The 14,739-nt window shown below is 36.0% G+C and overlaps 1 protein-coding gene across 1 annotated transcript; it reads right to left on the bottom strand.

The window, feature by feature from the left end:
* Nucleotides 1-588: 588 nt before the first annotated feature.
* On the bottom strand, nt 589-8,574 carry LOC104525692 (DENN domain-containing protein 4C-like; the record flags this gene model as incomplete). Its single annotated transcript, XM_010168916.1, has 3 exons — nt 8,258-8,574; nt 1,794-2,046; nt 589-658 (listed from the first exon to the last, which is right to left on the bottom strand). Coding segments are annotated over exons 1-3 (634 nt in total), but the record flags the coding sequence as incomplete, so codon positions are not given.
* Nucleotides 8,575-14,739: the final 6,165 nt, after the last annotated feature.

Genomic DNA, 14,739 nt, shown 5'->3' with positions numbered 1-14,739 from the left:
TGATGGGAAGTAGAGAATAAATATTTTGTTCTTTTGCTTCTGCGCGTGCAGCTTTGCTTTGCTTCCATTAAACTGCCTTTGTCTCAACCCAGGAGTTTGGGGTTTGGTTTTTTTTTTGCTCCATCTTATTTTCTCCCCTCCCCATCCTGCTGAGGAGGGGGGTGAGAGAGTGGGCTTTGGTGGGCATCTGGCATCCAGTCAGGGTCAACCCACCACATTACTCCTTCTCCACCATCACCAACACAAGCAACATGAAGTCTTTTGTTACATCTGAAATGCTTGCTAAGCTTTCCACTAAAGTTCCTAAGCTACTAAACTTGTCATGATAAAAACTAAATTATTACACAACAATGTTATTCCTATTAAGACGTTTTCTTTTCTTTTCTGTTTTGTTTTGTTTTTTCGTCAGAAAAAGGGAGGAGAGCAAAGAAGTCATTATAGGAGTTGATTTGAGCTGACATGCTATAAGAACAGAATTCTCACTGTCAGTACTTTAGCTTTTAAAATTATTATTATTATCTGATTTCAACAAGGCATTAAAATCCTTTTGTTAGCAAGTTTAGACAGTCTGCTTCTAAAATTACTTACCAGCTTTATATGCTAATGAGTTAGAAGCTGGCACAGACTTCTTGTAACAAAGGTATACACTGGAACCCCACTGGAAGACACAAGTTTCATCTTAGAACCAGCAAAGATGACAAAAAGGAGCAGAGAAATCAAGTATAAGCATTTGAATATACTCCCACTTACAGAAATTAAAGAAAGAAAGCAGAAATTAAATAAAAAGCATTACAGAATAAAATGACTGCCTGGCTGCTGAGTGCATGTAAATCATGGAATTGAGAATTCACTCCTCACACATTTTTAGAGATTCACAGCACCACACTACTCTTTGATTTATTCCAGCAGAATAACGGGGAAAAGTGAAGCAGATCATTTGCAGCTTCACATTTTCTTGGTTATTTAAACGGAGATTCTTATGGGAAACTCATCAGTAGAAGTGAAATTCTAAACAGCATCATTTGAAGCTTTTATCATACTTCTATAAACTGATTATTTCATAGAATCATGGAATGGTTTGGGTTGGAAGGTAACTTAAAGATCATCCAGTTCCAACCCCCCTGCTATCAGCAGGGACACCTTCCACTAGATCTGGTTGCTCAAAGCCTCATCCAACCTGGCCTTAAACACTTCCAGGGAGGTGCATCCACAGCTTCTCTGGGCAACCTGCTCCAGTGTCTGACCACCCTCACAGTGAAGAATAGTGTTCTTGTGGTTTGTCTGAATATATTACATCATTTGAAAAAACCTCATTTCTTTCAGCCTGAGTAAACTAAACGTAACACAAACTAAACAAAAGCAATCTGATTGAAAAAAACATACATGAATAAATTCTAAGCATTAATTATCATTCTTACATTTCTTAGTAACATAGGCATTTGTGATTCATCCCAAGTGTCAGCATCACCAAAGGGGAAGCATAATTAAAAAAAAAAAAAAAAAAAAAAAATCCACCACACTACTCCTAAATAGCACCTCGACATGAATATGTAAAGTAAAGTAGTGAGTAATTAGTATGAAGAAGTAATAGGAAAACAGAGTAAAAAACCTGAAGTCTCACCCATGGTATATAATATGAAAATTATGATGTAGTGATAGAACACAATTATAACAATGCTAAGAAGAGTTCAAAGACCTACTTCTTTGGAATTTTGGGGTTTGAAAGAGAAAAAAAAAAAGAGAGAGAGAGAGAGAGAGAGACTCAAGCTTTTAAACACTCTTTAAATACTCACCATACCACAATTTAAATTCTTATCAACTTTGCAGAACGTATGAGGAGGGGTTTCTCCTTTGCTGGTAACAATAACACAGATATCTGTCACCGCCAACGAATTTTGAGGTCGTACTGGAGGAGCCCTTCGATACGTGATAAAGATCCGCTGAGAAGAAGCCGAGCTGTTGTTAACATTGGCGCAACGCCCATAAGGAGTAGCTTGGATCACCTCGCAGCCTGAAATGATGCGTTCCTTCCCTTCATATAGAACTCTGCAGACAGGACAGAAACAAAATATTATGCGCATTCAAATATATATGAAGTTACTTGGACCAACTCATGGAAATTGTCCAACCGATAGCACCCTATATCATCATTGCAATGTTCTAACGTGCATTTTATATATTGTCTTCTGTCATGCATCATTTGAGGCAAAGAAACTGTCCAGAAATATTTAACTATTACAAGAAACCTCTCTGGGAACACATCATAGGTATGGAAAAATAAAATCAAGACACACTGAAAAGGATTTAGTTATAGAAATAGTAGAATTGCTGCACAATCAATAAAAATTAAATACAAAGGAACCTTTAAATTGCTTGCACACATGGTAACTGATAATTTCTAAGAAATTATTTCCGCCACCAAAAAGTCTGGAAAGTCATTCCAAACTTGATGTTTTTTTTTTTTTTTTTTTCTTTTTCTTTTTAAGGAATTTTGTTGAAATTCAGATGACAAACAGATGACAAAAGTCTGCTTCCTAGATGAATTTTTACAGAAAAAAACCCAAACCTGGTAATGATTTACATTCATAGTTTGAATACCATTCCTTAAGAGGGGGGGGGGGTGGAGAATGGTGGGTGGAGACACAAAATTACTCCATTCCACAGAAAAGGAAGCAATAATAACCACAGTTGACTGTACTCGTAGAAAGCAGAATATATCTTACATGGCCAAACAGCAACATTTCCATGGTACCTGGATTTTTTAGCCAGATCACTAGTTTCAATAACCATATTCTTAGTAAAAAAAGAAAGAACCTTCACAGCTTCACAGCAGTTAAATAAGCTAAAACTTTACACTCCAATCTTTCCCAAACATAAAGCTATTAGGAAGTGACCATGAGAAGAAATGTGGAAGTCAAACCACATGTATGTGTATTTTTAATGCACAGATGCTATGATACACTAAGCTTTAGCTCCCATTTCACACCCAAATAAGCAATGGTTCCATTTGCTTGATTCTCTGCAGTATGTACAGAGTACTTGCCATCTTCAGATGAGTTTTCATCTTTATCCTAAATCTTGCCATATCTTGTAAAGGTAACACAGTAGAACTTTGTATTTTGAGACTTGCAGCTTCCCACATGTACTCCATCACAATTTTAAAACAGAAAATAACCAGGCAATATATCTTGTACCGTCCCAAAATACCTTTGGTTAAATGTTTGACAGACCATTAGTATTTATTTGAAAACATCAAAAAGTCATGTGTATAAACTAAAAAACCAAAATAGAATTCTTTTTCCAGATACAACAACTCTCAGAACTTTCAAAAAAAGTTCCATTGAACTTCACAAATTACTTAAATACTGCTGTCCACCTTTAAACTGGAATATGCAAATACTACTGTTTATTCTGATTTCACAGAACAAACGTGTATCTTGTCTTACTATTGAGGATATATGTGAACTATAGCCCTAGAATACTGTAATAAAGCAAAGAAATCACATGAGTTGGGAGTATATTGATGTAAGCACCAGGCTGCCGTACACATTTATTCAGGTAGTTCATGGAGGAAAATATTCTTGCCTTCAATAATGGTTTCAGTTATAAAGAGTCTGATCATCACATTTTTGCTACATTTAAAATGATGTGCAATCTCAAGTTCAAAACCAGCCTAATACCAGTATTTCCAAGTTGCAACACTACCTACTCGTTTGAGGTACGTATAAAGTATATGCTGTTCAAATTACTTCTAAACCAAATAATATTCTGGAAGAACATGTATTGTGCTCTTTTTATTGGGTTACCTACTTCACACAGTTAGAAAAACAAAAACAAAAAAACAAACACAAAATTAACAACTACAATGGCACCGGCTTTCAGGCTACCTTCATTGTGCATAAAGAGTTTACATGAACTCTTCACTGCCTTACATTAATCAGAAGAGAATATTAACAGAGCAGTCTTCAATACAAGTTTCAGTTCAGTTTTCTTTCCATTTCATGTATTTTAAATAAACTCAAGAATTTGGAGTTATTCCAGAAACATTAATCATCTGACAACTTTTGAGAAGGAAAACCATATTAATCAGACAATTCCAGCAGTTTGACTTAATAGGTTTACAAGTATTCTCAGAAAAATACTTCAAGACTGAAGAATTTCTCAGTTGTGCAAATACTTCAAAGAGGTAAGGGGCTGACCAGTGTTGAAGACTGTTAACAGTGGGGTCACCTCCCATCAAAAGCAAAAGCAACTCTCACCCCTACATATATACCAGAAGTATTATTAAAACCACACAATTTTACTGAATTTAAGAAAACAGGCAAACAAAAGAAAACCACCACCCATGGATCACTCACATCAAATAATGATTTTAATGATTCAGACAAACACATTCAGAAGTGATGCATGAAATATTTAACATGACACCCTGTATAGACAAAGTCCTCCCTGAGAGAGTAACTTTACTCATACTTGTTTCAACTTCACGGTGTCTGTCTTCGATTAATTAGTACAGATCAAGATTAGACTTGTTTCCTGCTTCTATGAGCTTATACTTTGGCCTTGATCCCAAGAAAACTCTGCTTCTGGAAAACCATTTCAGAATAGGTATAGACTGTTGCAAATTGCATCATGTGGGGCTGCTTTACAGCTTGACTTCTCCTCTAGGTCCAGCCACTTTCTGACTGCCATAGTCCTTCTGCAAAATAACTCTTTATAACTACTCTTCCCATCTCATTTAAGAGAAGACAGTATGCAAGTACTGAATAATAACGGAACTAAAATAAATATAAGAGGCAGTAGGAGGGTCAGAGGAGAAGCATTGGATCAAGTACAGGTAAAAGACTGACTTATCTTGTATTTCTACTGCTACCACTATTATTATTTGTTTAAATATACAAGTTATTATTTTCATCATTATTATCCTAAGCTGTTCCAAACACCCAACTGCAGTTGTCACATCAGTGAGATTTAAGGAAAATGAAAGATGCTGGTTGTTAAGATCATCTTCCAGTTCCTATTACACTTCTTGAAATTTGAGTTCACTTTCATTTTTGAAATACATCTCTAGTAACAAAAAACATTTGTTCACTTGATACTCCTGCAAATATTTTCAGAAACCAGGCATGCAGAATGAGATGGGTCCTTGGCACAGAGTCACTAACCAAACTAAACCATCCCACACTAGTTAAAAAAAACCAACCAAACAAACAAACCAGTATTCCTTTACTTACACAATGCAAGTTACCTGACTTTTGCTTACTCAGTAATACAAAAACCTCTGCTTCAGACAGTAAGTCTGATATTCTTTCCTTGTCCTTTCTACAGTAGGTGTTACAAATTGCAAAACCATCTACACTTAAAAAGCATTTTTCTGTCAGGTTTTCTTCCATTTAAGAAACAAGTGCTGTAGCTCTCCCATATTCCTAATGCAAGTGGCAAAACAAAGAGAGGTGAGATCTTGTTTCCAGGTCTCACTGCACCTAAACAATAAACAAATCTCAAATCTCAGTTCCTGTCTATTTCTGGAATATCAGCAAAAACAATGGTTAGGAAAGCAACAGAGTGACTAATAGCTTAATTATTTACAGACATATAAGCCTAAGATACTAAATTTTATAGCTGTATGTAGGAAAAGGATCTTAGAGATGTCTTGTCCAAGGATCAAACTTTTGTTCTTTCAACTAAAAACAGCCACAGCAAATGCAACATTCTGAGGCATGGCACTTGGCCTAAATAAATGCAAGTGAGCACCTGCAGCAGGAAGTCACTCTAGCCCTTACAGAGACTTCAACTTTAGAACCAGTGGAAGAACAGGAAGGAGGAGCATGCAGAAATATAGAACTCAAGGACAACAGCAGAGAATCAGAAGAGCATACCTACATCTCCCCTCTCCTCCAAACAGTGTTTGCTTAATTAGTTTCCCTAAAGACATACACACGCACATTTACCAAGAATCATCTGAATGCTCGGCCTACAGGATCAGTCAGCTTTACATATGCATTAGCAACCCTGACACAAGACTACAGATCTGACCCTTTCAAGGGTCATACTCTTCCTATACCTACTAAGTCCACTCAGCATGTCAGCTGACTTAATGGATATTTAAGGCTCAAAGAGAAAATATTCTTTCACACTTGGTTCTTTTACTAAAAGAGTAGAGAACAGTATAAATTAGTCTTCAAACTGTGCAAACATCTCTTGCCCAAACTTCACTTTCATTTGAATACACTGAAATCCACAAAAAAAAATTAAAAAAAATAATTAAAAAGTTTGCTCTAACCATCTCTTGCACATAGTTACAAAACAGCAGGAACAGCAGCAGGGGGGAAACATTCATATGCATCATTGCTCTGACAGAAAAGCCTGCCATGATTTGTTAGGTGTGACAGCCTAACCAGATCTGTGTAAAACAAAATAAAGAATAAATACTACTTGCCAAACACCACAGTTTTCCACCAACAGTTTTAAAAAGCATGTCTGTTAGGGAAGCCCTCAGTCAGCCAACTATTTGCCTATTTTGCCTATCAGGTATTCCCTATAAAATCCACCCAAGCATTCAAGTTCCAAAAGTTGTGGGAGACATGAAAATAAACATGTGCTATCGGAGTCACGCCCATAAAGGCACATGCTGAAGACTGATGGCTTAGGAATCCTTCTGAGGAATCACTCCCTCTAGAAATTCTTCCTTCTGCTAAAACTTACCAAAGTTTGACATAACATTCAAAGAATAACTTCATACTGCAGTTCTACACAAATCCCACTGTAACAGTTATTTCATTCTGCAGTGTCAGTCACACACATGGGAAAAAGACTACTCTAAAAAACACAGTTTCACTGAAGATTATTAGAACATACTTTAAATGACTGAGATGAACTGAAATTAGAATGTACCAGGTTAATTATACAGCTTGAACTATGATCCTTAGAGTAGAGATCTTGTCATGTAACTGATTTCATTACTAAGATTTCACTATCAGTTTCTTCCTGACTGCACTCTACCTGTTCGCTGGTGCTCAAATTGTAGGTCAAAAGTGGGGAACGTAGGCAGTGTGTCTGATGTGTTTAAACTTATACATTAACTAAACTTATTATAGCTTTCATATAGATACATGTTTTTTACTTTATTATTTATGTGATAACTAAATAAGGAAAAACACACACATTCCTTATTTTGCAATCATTGTAACAGTTCCCCCACTCATGCTCCATTTTCTCTTTCTCAGTACACCTCAAGTAATTCTACAATGCCCTTATCCAAACCAGCTAAGTAGAAGTGCTATATAAAGCAATTTAGACAATACTGTAGTGCTGCATGAGTTATTACAGATTGAGCATTACCTTAATATGCTAGCAGCACAGCCTAATATTCACCACCTCAAGATCTTGGGGGTTTTTGTGATCCTGGGTCTGAATACTTATATTAAACTCAGTATCCTAAAAGTAAGTAACAAAATTAGCTCAGAGCTTCCCTGCCTGGTTGCCCCATGCATTTACTAAGCATTGAACTTAAAGCATTGACTATATCTAAGGTTTTCAAACACAGTACTAGTAACTCTTTAGGAACTTACACCTCAGACATGAAAAAGCGCAGTTTTTGAAATACAAGCATGATTAGAGTTGCCAAGAGACTACATTACCCCGTGCTTGCTGCTAGTCATGCTAGAACTTGTAAGCAGCCTCACAAATACTCTGATCTGACAGTAAGGCAGGCTACAAGAGTTTAGGTAGGTGGATAATTCTAAGATCTTTGTTTCTTTCTCCTACCATTTTTAAGTGGTATCTCTTACCTAAAGTGAATTCCACAAACTGATAATTGGTATCATCTGAAGTCATCATTTTCAGATTAAGCACATTATATTTTTGTATTTGCACTATAACATTTCTATAAATTAATTTTACTATTATCTCTCTCACCTTTCATAAAACTGCAGCAGAGAACTTCATTTCTCATATTTTATTTGCTTCATCTCCCTATCTCTCTATAGGTCATACCTTTTTAAGTTAAAACATTATCATCCATTTTAAAAAGACAAGTTCACTAGAAGACTTATTTTAAAAAGACAAGCTCACTAGAAGATGGACACTTTTTTCAACTTATTTCAGAAAGAAAATACTACACAGATACACACAATAATCAATATAGGTTCAAAAGTATGTTTTTAGATGTTTTATCACATCTGTTTTCATGATCATCTATGAAGAGTAAGATCTGATCATTATTGAAGGAGGAACAGAATTGTTACAGAAACCTCACCCGATGTCAGTAAGAGGTGGTTTGTCCCGGCCTCTCTTGTAGCAAAGAAAGAGTTCAGGACTCTTTAGACTCCCATAGTTTAAGTTGGCTTGAAGGGCTGTAGGGGTGGCTTCAACACAGGTGTATCCCTCCGGGACAGTTTCACCAGCTGATTTAATTATCACAGCAATGTCAGTAATTGGAGCCTTTGGACTAGTTGACTTTGTTTCATGTCGGTTTATTTCTTGGTCCAGGAGGGTTGCAGTATCTGCATCAGTGAGCCCTGCCACTACAAAATAATCAGCCACTCGTGGACCTTTGTCTTCTATCATGGTTATGTCAGTCGTTCCTGGGGAAAATAGAGAGAGAGAAATCAAACGCTCTGCTTTCAAGCTACAAAAGTTGCTTCCCTCAACAAGTATGATTTAAAACCTTTAAAGAAATTTTTTGCAAATAAAAAAAATTCCTATAAAAGTATTTCATGAAAATTTGAGAGAAACCCCAAAACAAACTTAGATTTCTGCTGCTTAAAAAGATAGTATTGTCAGTAACTGGATTTCAGCTCTAGCACTATAACAGCCATGTTTTAGCACAAGGAAGTTTAAGTGAGATAAATAACTCAAAGCTCCAACACAGCAGTTACACATAAAATGGCTCAGCATTATCTATTAGACCATTCAGGCTCTTCACAGACTATAAATTAATGCAGGTACCCCTAACTAAAAGCATCTATATTTTTCTGCCATTGCTTAGTGAGTAATTTGACTACAGAACTGTGCTGCTCTTTTTTTTTTTGGTGAGAGAACAATTCCAAGTGTAGCCTCACTAGTTTGTCTTTGCACATTTCATCCATTTTGTTTCACAATCTAGACCTAACAGTGCAGTCTTGAGACATTCAGCTGGCAATTGTAACATCTGGAAATAATTTACAAAAATCACACATCCAAACCCACATTTCATCAGCTGATCAGGCAGCACATATCGCTGCTCAGCTGCACATTCCAGATCTGGAAAGAGTTGTTCTCCCAATACCAGCGACGTTCACTAAGCATATGATTTTAGAGCAGTGAAATGCAAGTTTCTATTAAGAACAAAAGTAGCTGAAATACTCCAACATCACAGGTACAACTTCAAGTACCTGATCTCATGAAATACCTGTATTTTAAAGAGTGAGAAATATTTAAACAGTAGTGGCCAAGCAATAAACTTGAATACTATTATACCCCTTCAAGGAGCTACAGACCACCTTTTTTTAGATCCCCATGTTTTCATCACCATATTTCTGGGGATCCCATCTACAAAGGTAATGAATAATGGAAGTCCGGTTCCCATCTTTGAAAAAAAGACTGCCACAGCTGCCAAGGTCCCACATACCAAGGAGTGGCAGTCCAAATAAGTAGTGTATCAAAATTGAAAAGTTTATTGTATTTAGAATGTCCTAGTCTGATTACTGCAGAAACAGTGTCTCTGCTAACAGAAAAGTGGTTTGGCAGACACAGTATAATCCTGTTCCCTGCAACCTGGTTTCTCCTCCTGTTTTTATCCTGCTCTTTCTTACTGAAATCATACTGGAAAGGTATTTTCCATTTTCAGACCTTTACAAGACTTCTAAAACCTGTTATCAAAAGTGTTTGGAGAACTCAACTGAGGGAAAAATCAGTTATTCACCTTGCATGCTTACTAAGAAATCTTAGCACAAGATCATACAACTTAGGCACCAAGCACTGTACCGCAAAGTATTGTAGGATTAGATGAAAGTAGGGAGGGGAAGGGAAATAACTCTGTGCAAATCTGTAATACCTCTATGCTCCAACTAACTCACTTTTTTATTTTTTAACACTGAAATGACAACTTTTCAAATCCTTTCAAACCTGAAAGAAGAGTACCTACATCCTTTAAATACTCTTCTCTTCTGCACTATTTTTCCACAATACTTTTCACAACATCATTTCAGTGTTCTCTAAACACTTTGGCTAACAGCTTTTGTAGGGCAATCTATAAAGAGAGATCCTAGGAAGAGACACAAAAGTATTTGGCCCCCCTGGAAAGAGGAAAGCCATGGGACAACTACTCACATGACGGAGTTTTCAGGCCTAAAATATACAGATGCCACATCAACAGAACAATAAAAGGTTTATTCAATTTGTCAGGTGTTCAGTGCCTAGGTCTCCTGAAGCACAAGAAAATTACTCTGAAGCCGTATCTACTTGTGAAGCTTCTGAATCACTTCTAGCTACAGAACTTGCAGCAGTTTACCCTTTTTACTGCCATAAACAAAATGAAATTAGTGATAAAGCCCGTTAAAGGCAGGTAAGTTAGCACAAAATGCAGGGGTAATGGCTTCAACTTAATCGCATATAAACCGGTGCTTCTGTTAAAAGGTCCTTCTTCATACTGCCACTGCTCACTCCCACCTTCACTTTTGTCCAGAACCACAGCTTGTGCAACCACGTAATGATCTGGAAAAAGGAACTGCTCTGGCTGAACACTAACCTGGCAGAGGCCATTCACTGTTCAACCACAGCAGCTCTTCAACAATTCACCGTGTCAGCACTAAAGCAGCAGCAGTATGCTATGCCCCTTTCAGCAGCCGCAGCACTGACTTGCACTGGATTAATCATGAAACTGTGAAATCTAAGATGTTTCAGTTTGCCTCTTAGATGCTTGGACTTGTTCACAGAATTATAAAAATAAGTAAAGAAATAACCCAAGCACTCTCAGCTCCCCTTAAAAGAAAGTCTTGAGCCAGCCTACCTTGTAATCTGGAAAGTACTGTTAGCACGTGATATATGTAAAACCAAATTACTAAAACAAGCTGCTAAAAATAGAAAAATAGTTGGCACGATATAAATGGGTTTTTTTAAAAAAAAACAAAACCTTTTTAAATGATCCAGCCTTTTATTATCTGCTACATGTTCACACAGCTCAATACCATATTGTCTCAATGCAACATTAAAATCATCACCCACATTTACTTTTAGCACGCAGAGCAGGAAATAAAACAGTAACAATAACAGCATACAATGTCAAAAATCTCACAACAGTTTGTATTCTTGATCACAGCTGTAGTTCCTGGAATTGCACTGATGTTATCCTCGACTGTTTTTAGAAGTGAAAATTCAGCTGTGCTGGCTAAACAGAAGGAGAAAAATTTAAAAGGACCTGAAAAATTAAATACTAATATTCAGAAGGTTAGAATGCAGATGAAGATAATCCATTCCCATATCTTACCAGGGGGAAGGGGGGGTTTAAAAGAAAACTGTAGCAATTGGTTGCTAAGGAGCATACATTTATATCCATGATTTAATATTTTCCTGTTAGCCATGGCTATGTTTTACTTCACAGAAACTCTGTGTAATATGTGTCAGGCAAAAGTCAGAGTCACCAGACAATTCAGCTGAGAAACTTGGCACACAAGCCTCATATGTCAGCACAACATTTAGTGAGTTTTTCTAAATGTTCTGAGCCTCTCAAAGCAGTTCCCTTCCTTTTCCATAAGGATATGAGAAGTAAGGTTTCAAGTAAGCACTTCAACTCAGCTCTTCAAGGATTTATTCTCCAATTTCAGAAAGATTTAAAGCGATAGGATCCCTCAAAAGAGACCTTAAAGAAATAGCTCTTAATTAGCCAAGTTTATCTCCTTTAATGCAATAGCTTTATAAATATAAGTAGACACTAAACTATAAATTACCAGATAGCCACCAAAACAAATAGAAACAGCAGAATTCAGTTAGTCCAAAGACACTTTGTTTTCTGAACTGCAGGAAAAAAATAAACATATGATTTGTGGGGGAACAAGATTAATCCACTGCCATTTTCCATTTTTTTTATGATACCTCACACAAGAGTAAGTATGCACACTGCTCCTCTTATTAGACAAGGGAATAAACATTCTTCTAAGAGACCTTCTATCATAAGTTTTATCACGGCAACTTTCCCCAACATAATTTCAAGAGATACTGTCCTCTGTCAGTTTTCTATGAGTAGGTTTCTGAACATCAAAATACGAAAACGCAACATTTAGAAAAAATGGGATTTTTCTTGTAACACTCCACTCCCTTGCAGGACAAAATTAAAATACAAAAATTCTAAAAATAAAAACTATTACCTTGGTGTTGGATGATGAAAATGCAGGATACAGTGAAAAAAAAAACCAAACACAAAAACAACATAAAAGATATATTTTTTAAAGTCTATAAAGATACTTCAGTTTCAGTCAAATAAGCTGAAAGCAAAAATTGAGACTTCTGTTTTAAGAACATGAGTGATACTGTTTGAGGAATTACAAACCTCCAAGTCCATATAGATCCATAAGGGCACTGGAGAAATTATTTAAGAGAAGTTAGTTTCCAGTTCAGTCATAGGCTACTGTGGTGGTAGCAGCCAAATACAGCCACCACTCTCTCACACTCCCCCCACAGGGAAGAGGGGAGAGAATTGGAGGGATAAGGAGATTCGTATGTTGAGAGAAGAACAATTTAATAATTTAAATGAAACTTAAAATAATGATGATATTAAGATCATAAAAATAATAATAGTAATAATAAAATATGCAAATGAGTGATACATGTGCAATTGCTTAACCACCCACCAACTCAGCCTGACCCATTCTCAGATAATGATAACAGAAGAGCAACAATCATGAAAATCGAAACCACAATCCCAGAAGAGCAAGAGAAGTCAGAGAGAGCAAGAGAGGAAGAGACTCTCATTAATAGACTGAACACGACGTTACACGATATAGAATATCCCACTGGCATATCCAAATGCCAATTTAGCTTACTAATTTTAATATTCCTCACCCCCTCTAAACCTTGGATTTGTAGACTAGCAAAATGCAAAGTCCTTCGACTTCCAGTGACAACTGAAAACATTAACATGTTATCAACATTCTTCTCATAATAAATCCTCTACTGAAAACAAAACACAGCTCTATTGTACCTACTAAAAAGAAACCCAGCTCTGTCCCAGCTAAATACCAGGACAGTTACAACAGGAAAGTTTGTTATGAGCATTTTAGGACAAAAATTATTTTTTAAAAGAAGAAAAAAAAAAAGAAAAAAAGCCTTGGGAATAAAAGATGTACTTTTTAAAACCTCTTGTTTTTCTAAAAGGAATTCCCACTGGAAGTAATTAGTTTTGTAGATTAAAAAGAAAACCAACCTGCAGACAACACTTAAAGGCACTTAGTATGACTAGTCTAAGTGAAAAGATCTATCTGGTAAAAATACGTAGGAGTGAAAAAAATAAATGCTTTCCACCACTGAACACCAGAAACATGGCAAAGTGATCTCCTCTCCCACAGTCCATTTAAGGTTGACCTCTTTCTTAACAACCACAGTGTAATTTTACAATTCTTCCATAATGTTCCATCAAAAATATAGCAACTCAACTACTACCTTCATATAGGCCATAGCCCTTTCTTAAGAAGATATTTCATAGTGAAATTGGCTTGGGGAAAAGATTTCCATTCTAAAGATCACTTTCATGAATTTTGAACAATTATGAAAAAATACTACCTTATTAGAAATCACTTCAGTTTATCAACTGCTGTCTAAAACATCAGTTAGATTTTTCTTTCAATATAGCTAGACTGCAATTTCCCCTATTTACAACTAGCTGAATCACAACAAAGAATTGTTCTTGCAAAGATATAAAAATTTGTGAGACCAAGTTAAAAGCAGTCACCATGATGTGGAGATGACAGTGCAAGTATTGTATTTGTATTTTATTTCATAGCTATGTTGCTTTTATTACATAGTTACAAGCTTTTCAATTACAAAATGGGAAGTTCTCAGTCTTCATTTACAGAGATTGCCACATCTGAGGACTCCTATTCTTTAGATATAAATCAAGTTTTACTCTGCATTACCTGCAAAACACAGAAAAAGGAGACTTCTAACATATCCATTTATGTAAGTCTGCTTCAGCTACCTGTCATACTCTGAGTAACAGCAAATATTTATCTTAACATTGTTAGATCCACAACTGTTTCCCCAAAGCATTTAAATGCATTAATAATGTAATTTGCTCTACTTCTGCACCAGCTATTTGCAGTCAAGTAACATTTGCTTAGCATTCTCCATAATGTTAGTACAGTGAGTGGTACTTCACTTCTCAAATGTGGAATTACAGGAAAGTATTTGTCTGCGCATCTAAAGTAAAAGATATAGATGCAGCAGAAAGGAATACCAGCAAAAACCTTAATATCTTAGAAGCTTTCATTTATTTTCTAATACTATTAAATGTTAGAAAGTTGCTATGAAAAAACATAAAACATGACATGCAATATTTTTTTATCTTTTTAGAAAGAGAGTACAATTTCAGCCTTTCATTTCATTGTTTTATTTGAAGACAGTATTCATTCAAAGAAAAATCTGTTCTGAAAATAGTATCCGAGATGCAAGATCCCTTAGCTTTGTCAAACGTTTAGGCCATCTTAATTTTTCAAAACAGCTCTTGGAAATGACACTAGGAGGGTGATGTGAAAGGCAGCATGTATA

Source organism: Antrostomus carolinensis, unplaced genomic scaffold (assembly GCF_000700745.2).
Source record: "Antrostomus carolinensis isolate BGI_N321 unplaced genomic scaffold, ASM70074v2 scaffold11570, whole genome shotgun sequence".
In the NCBI taxonomy this organism is placed as follows: Eukaryota; Metazoa; Chordata; class Aves; order Caprimulgiformes; family Caprimulgidae; genus Antrostomus; species Antrostomus carolinensis.
The sequence above is the reverse complement of the archived record's forward strand: the minus strand, read 5'-3'. Positions and strand labels throughout refer to the sequence as shown.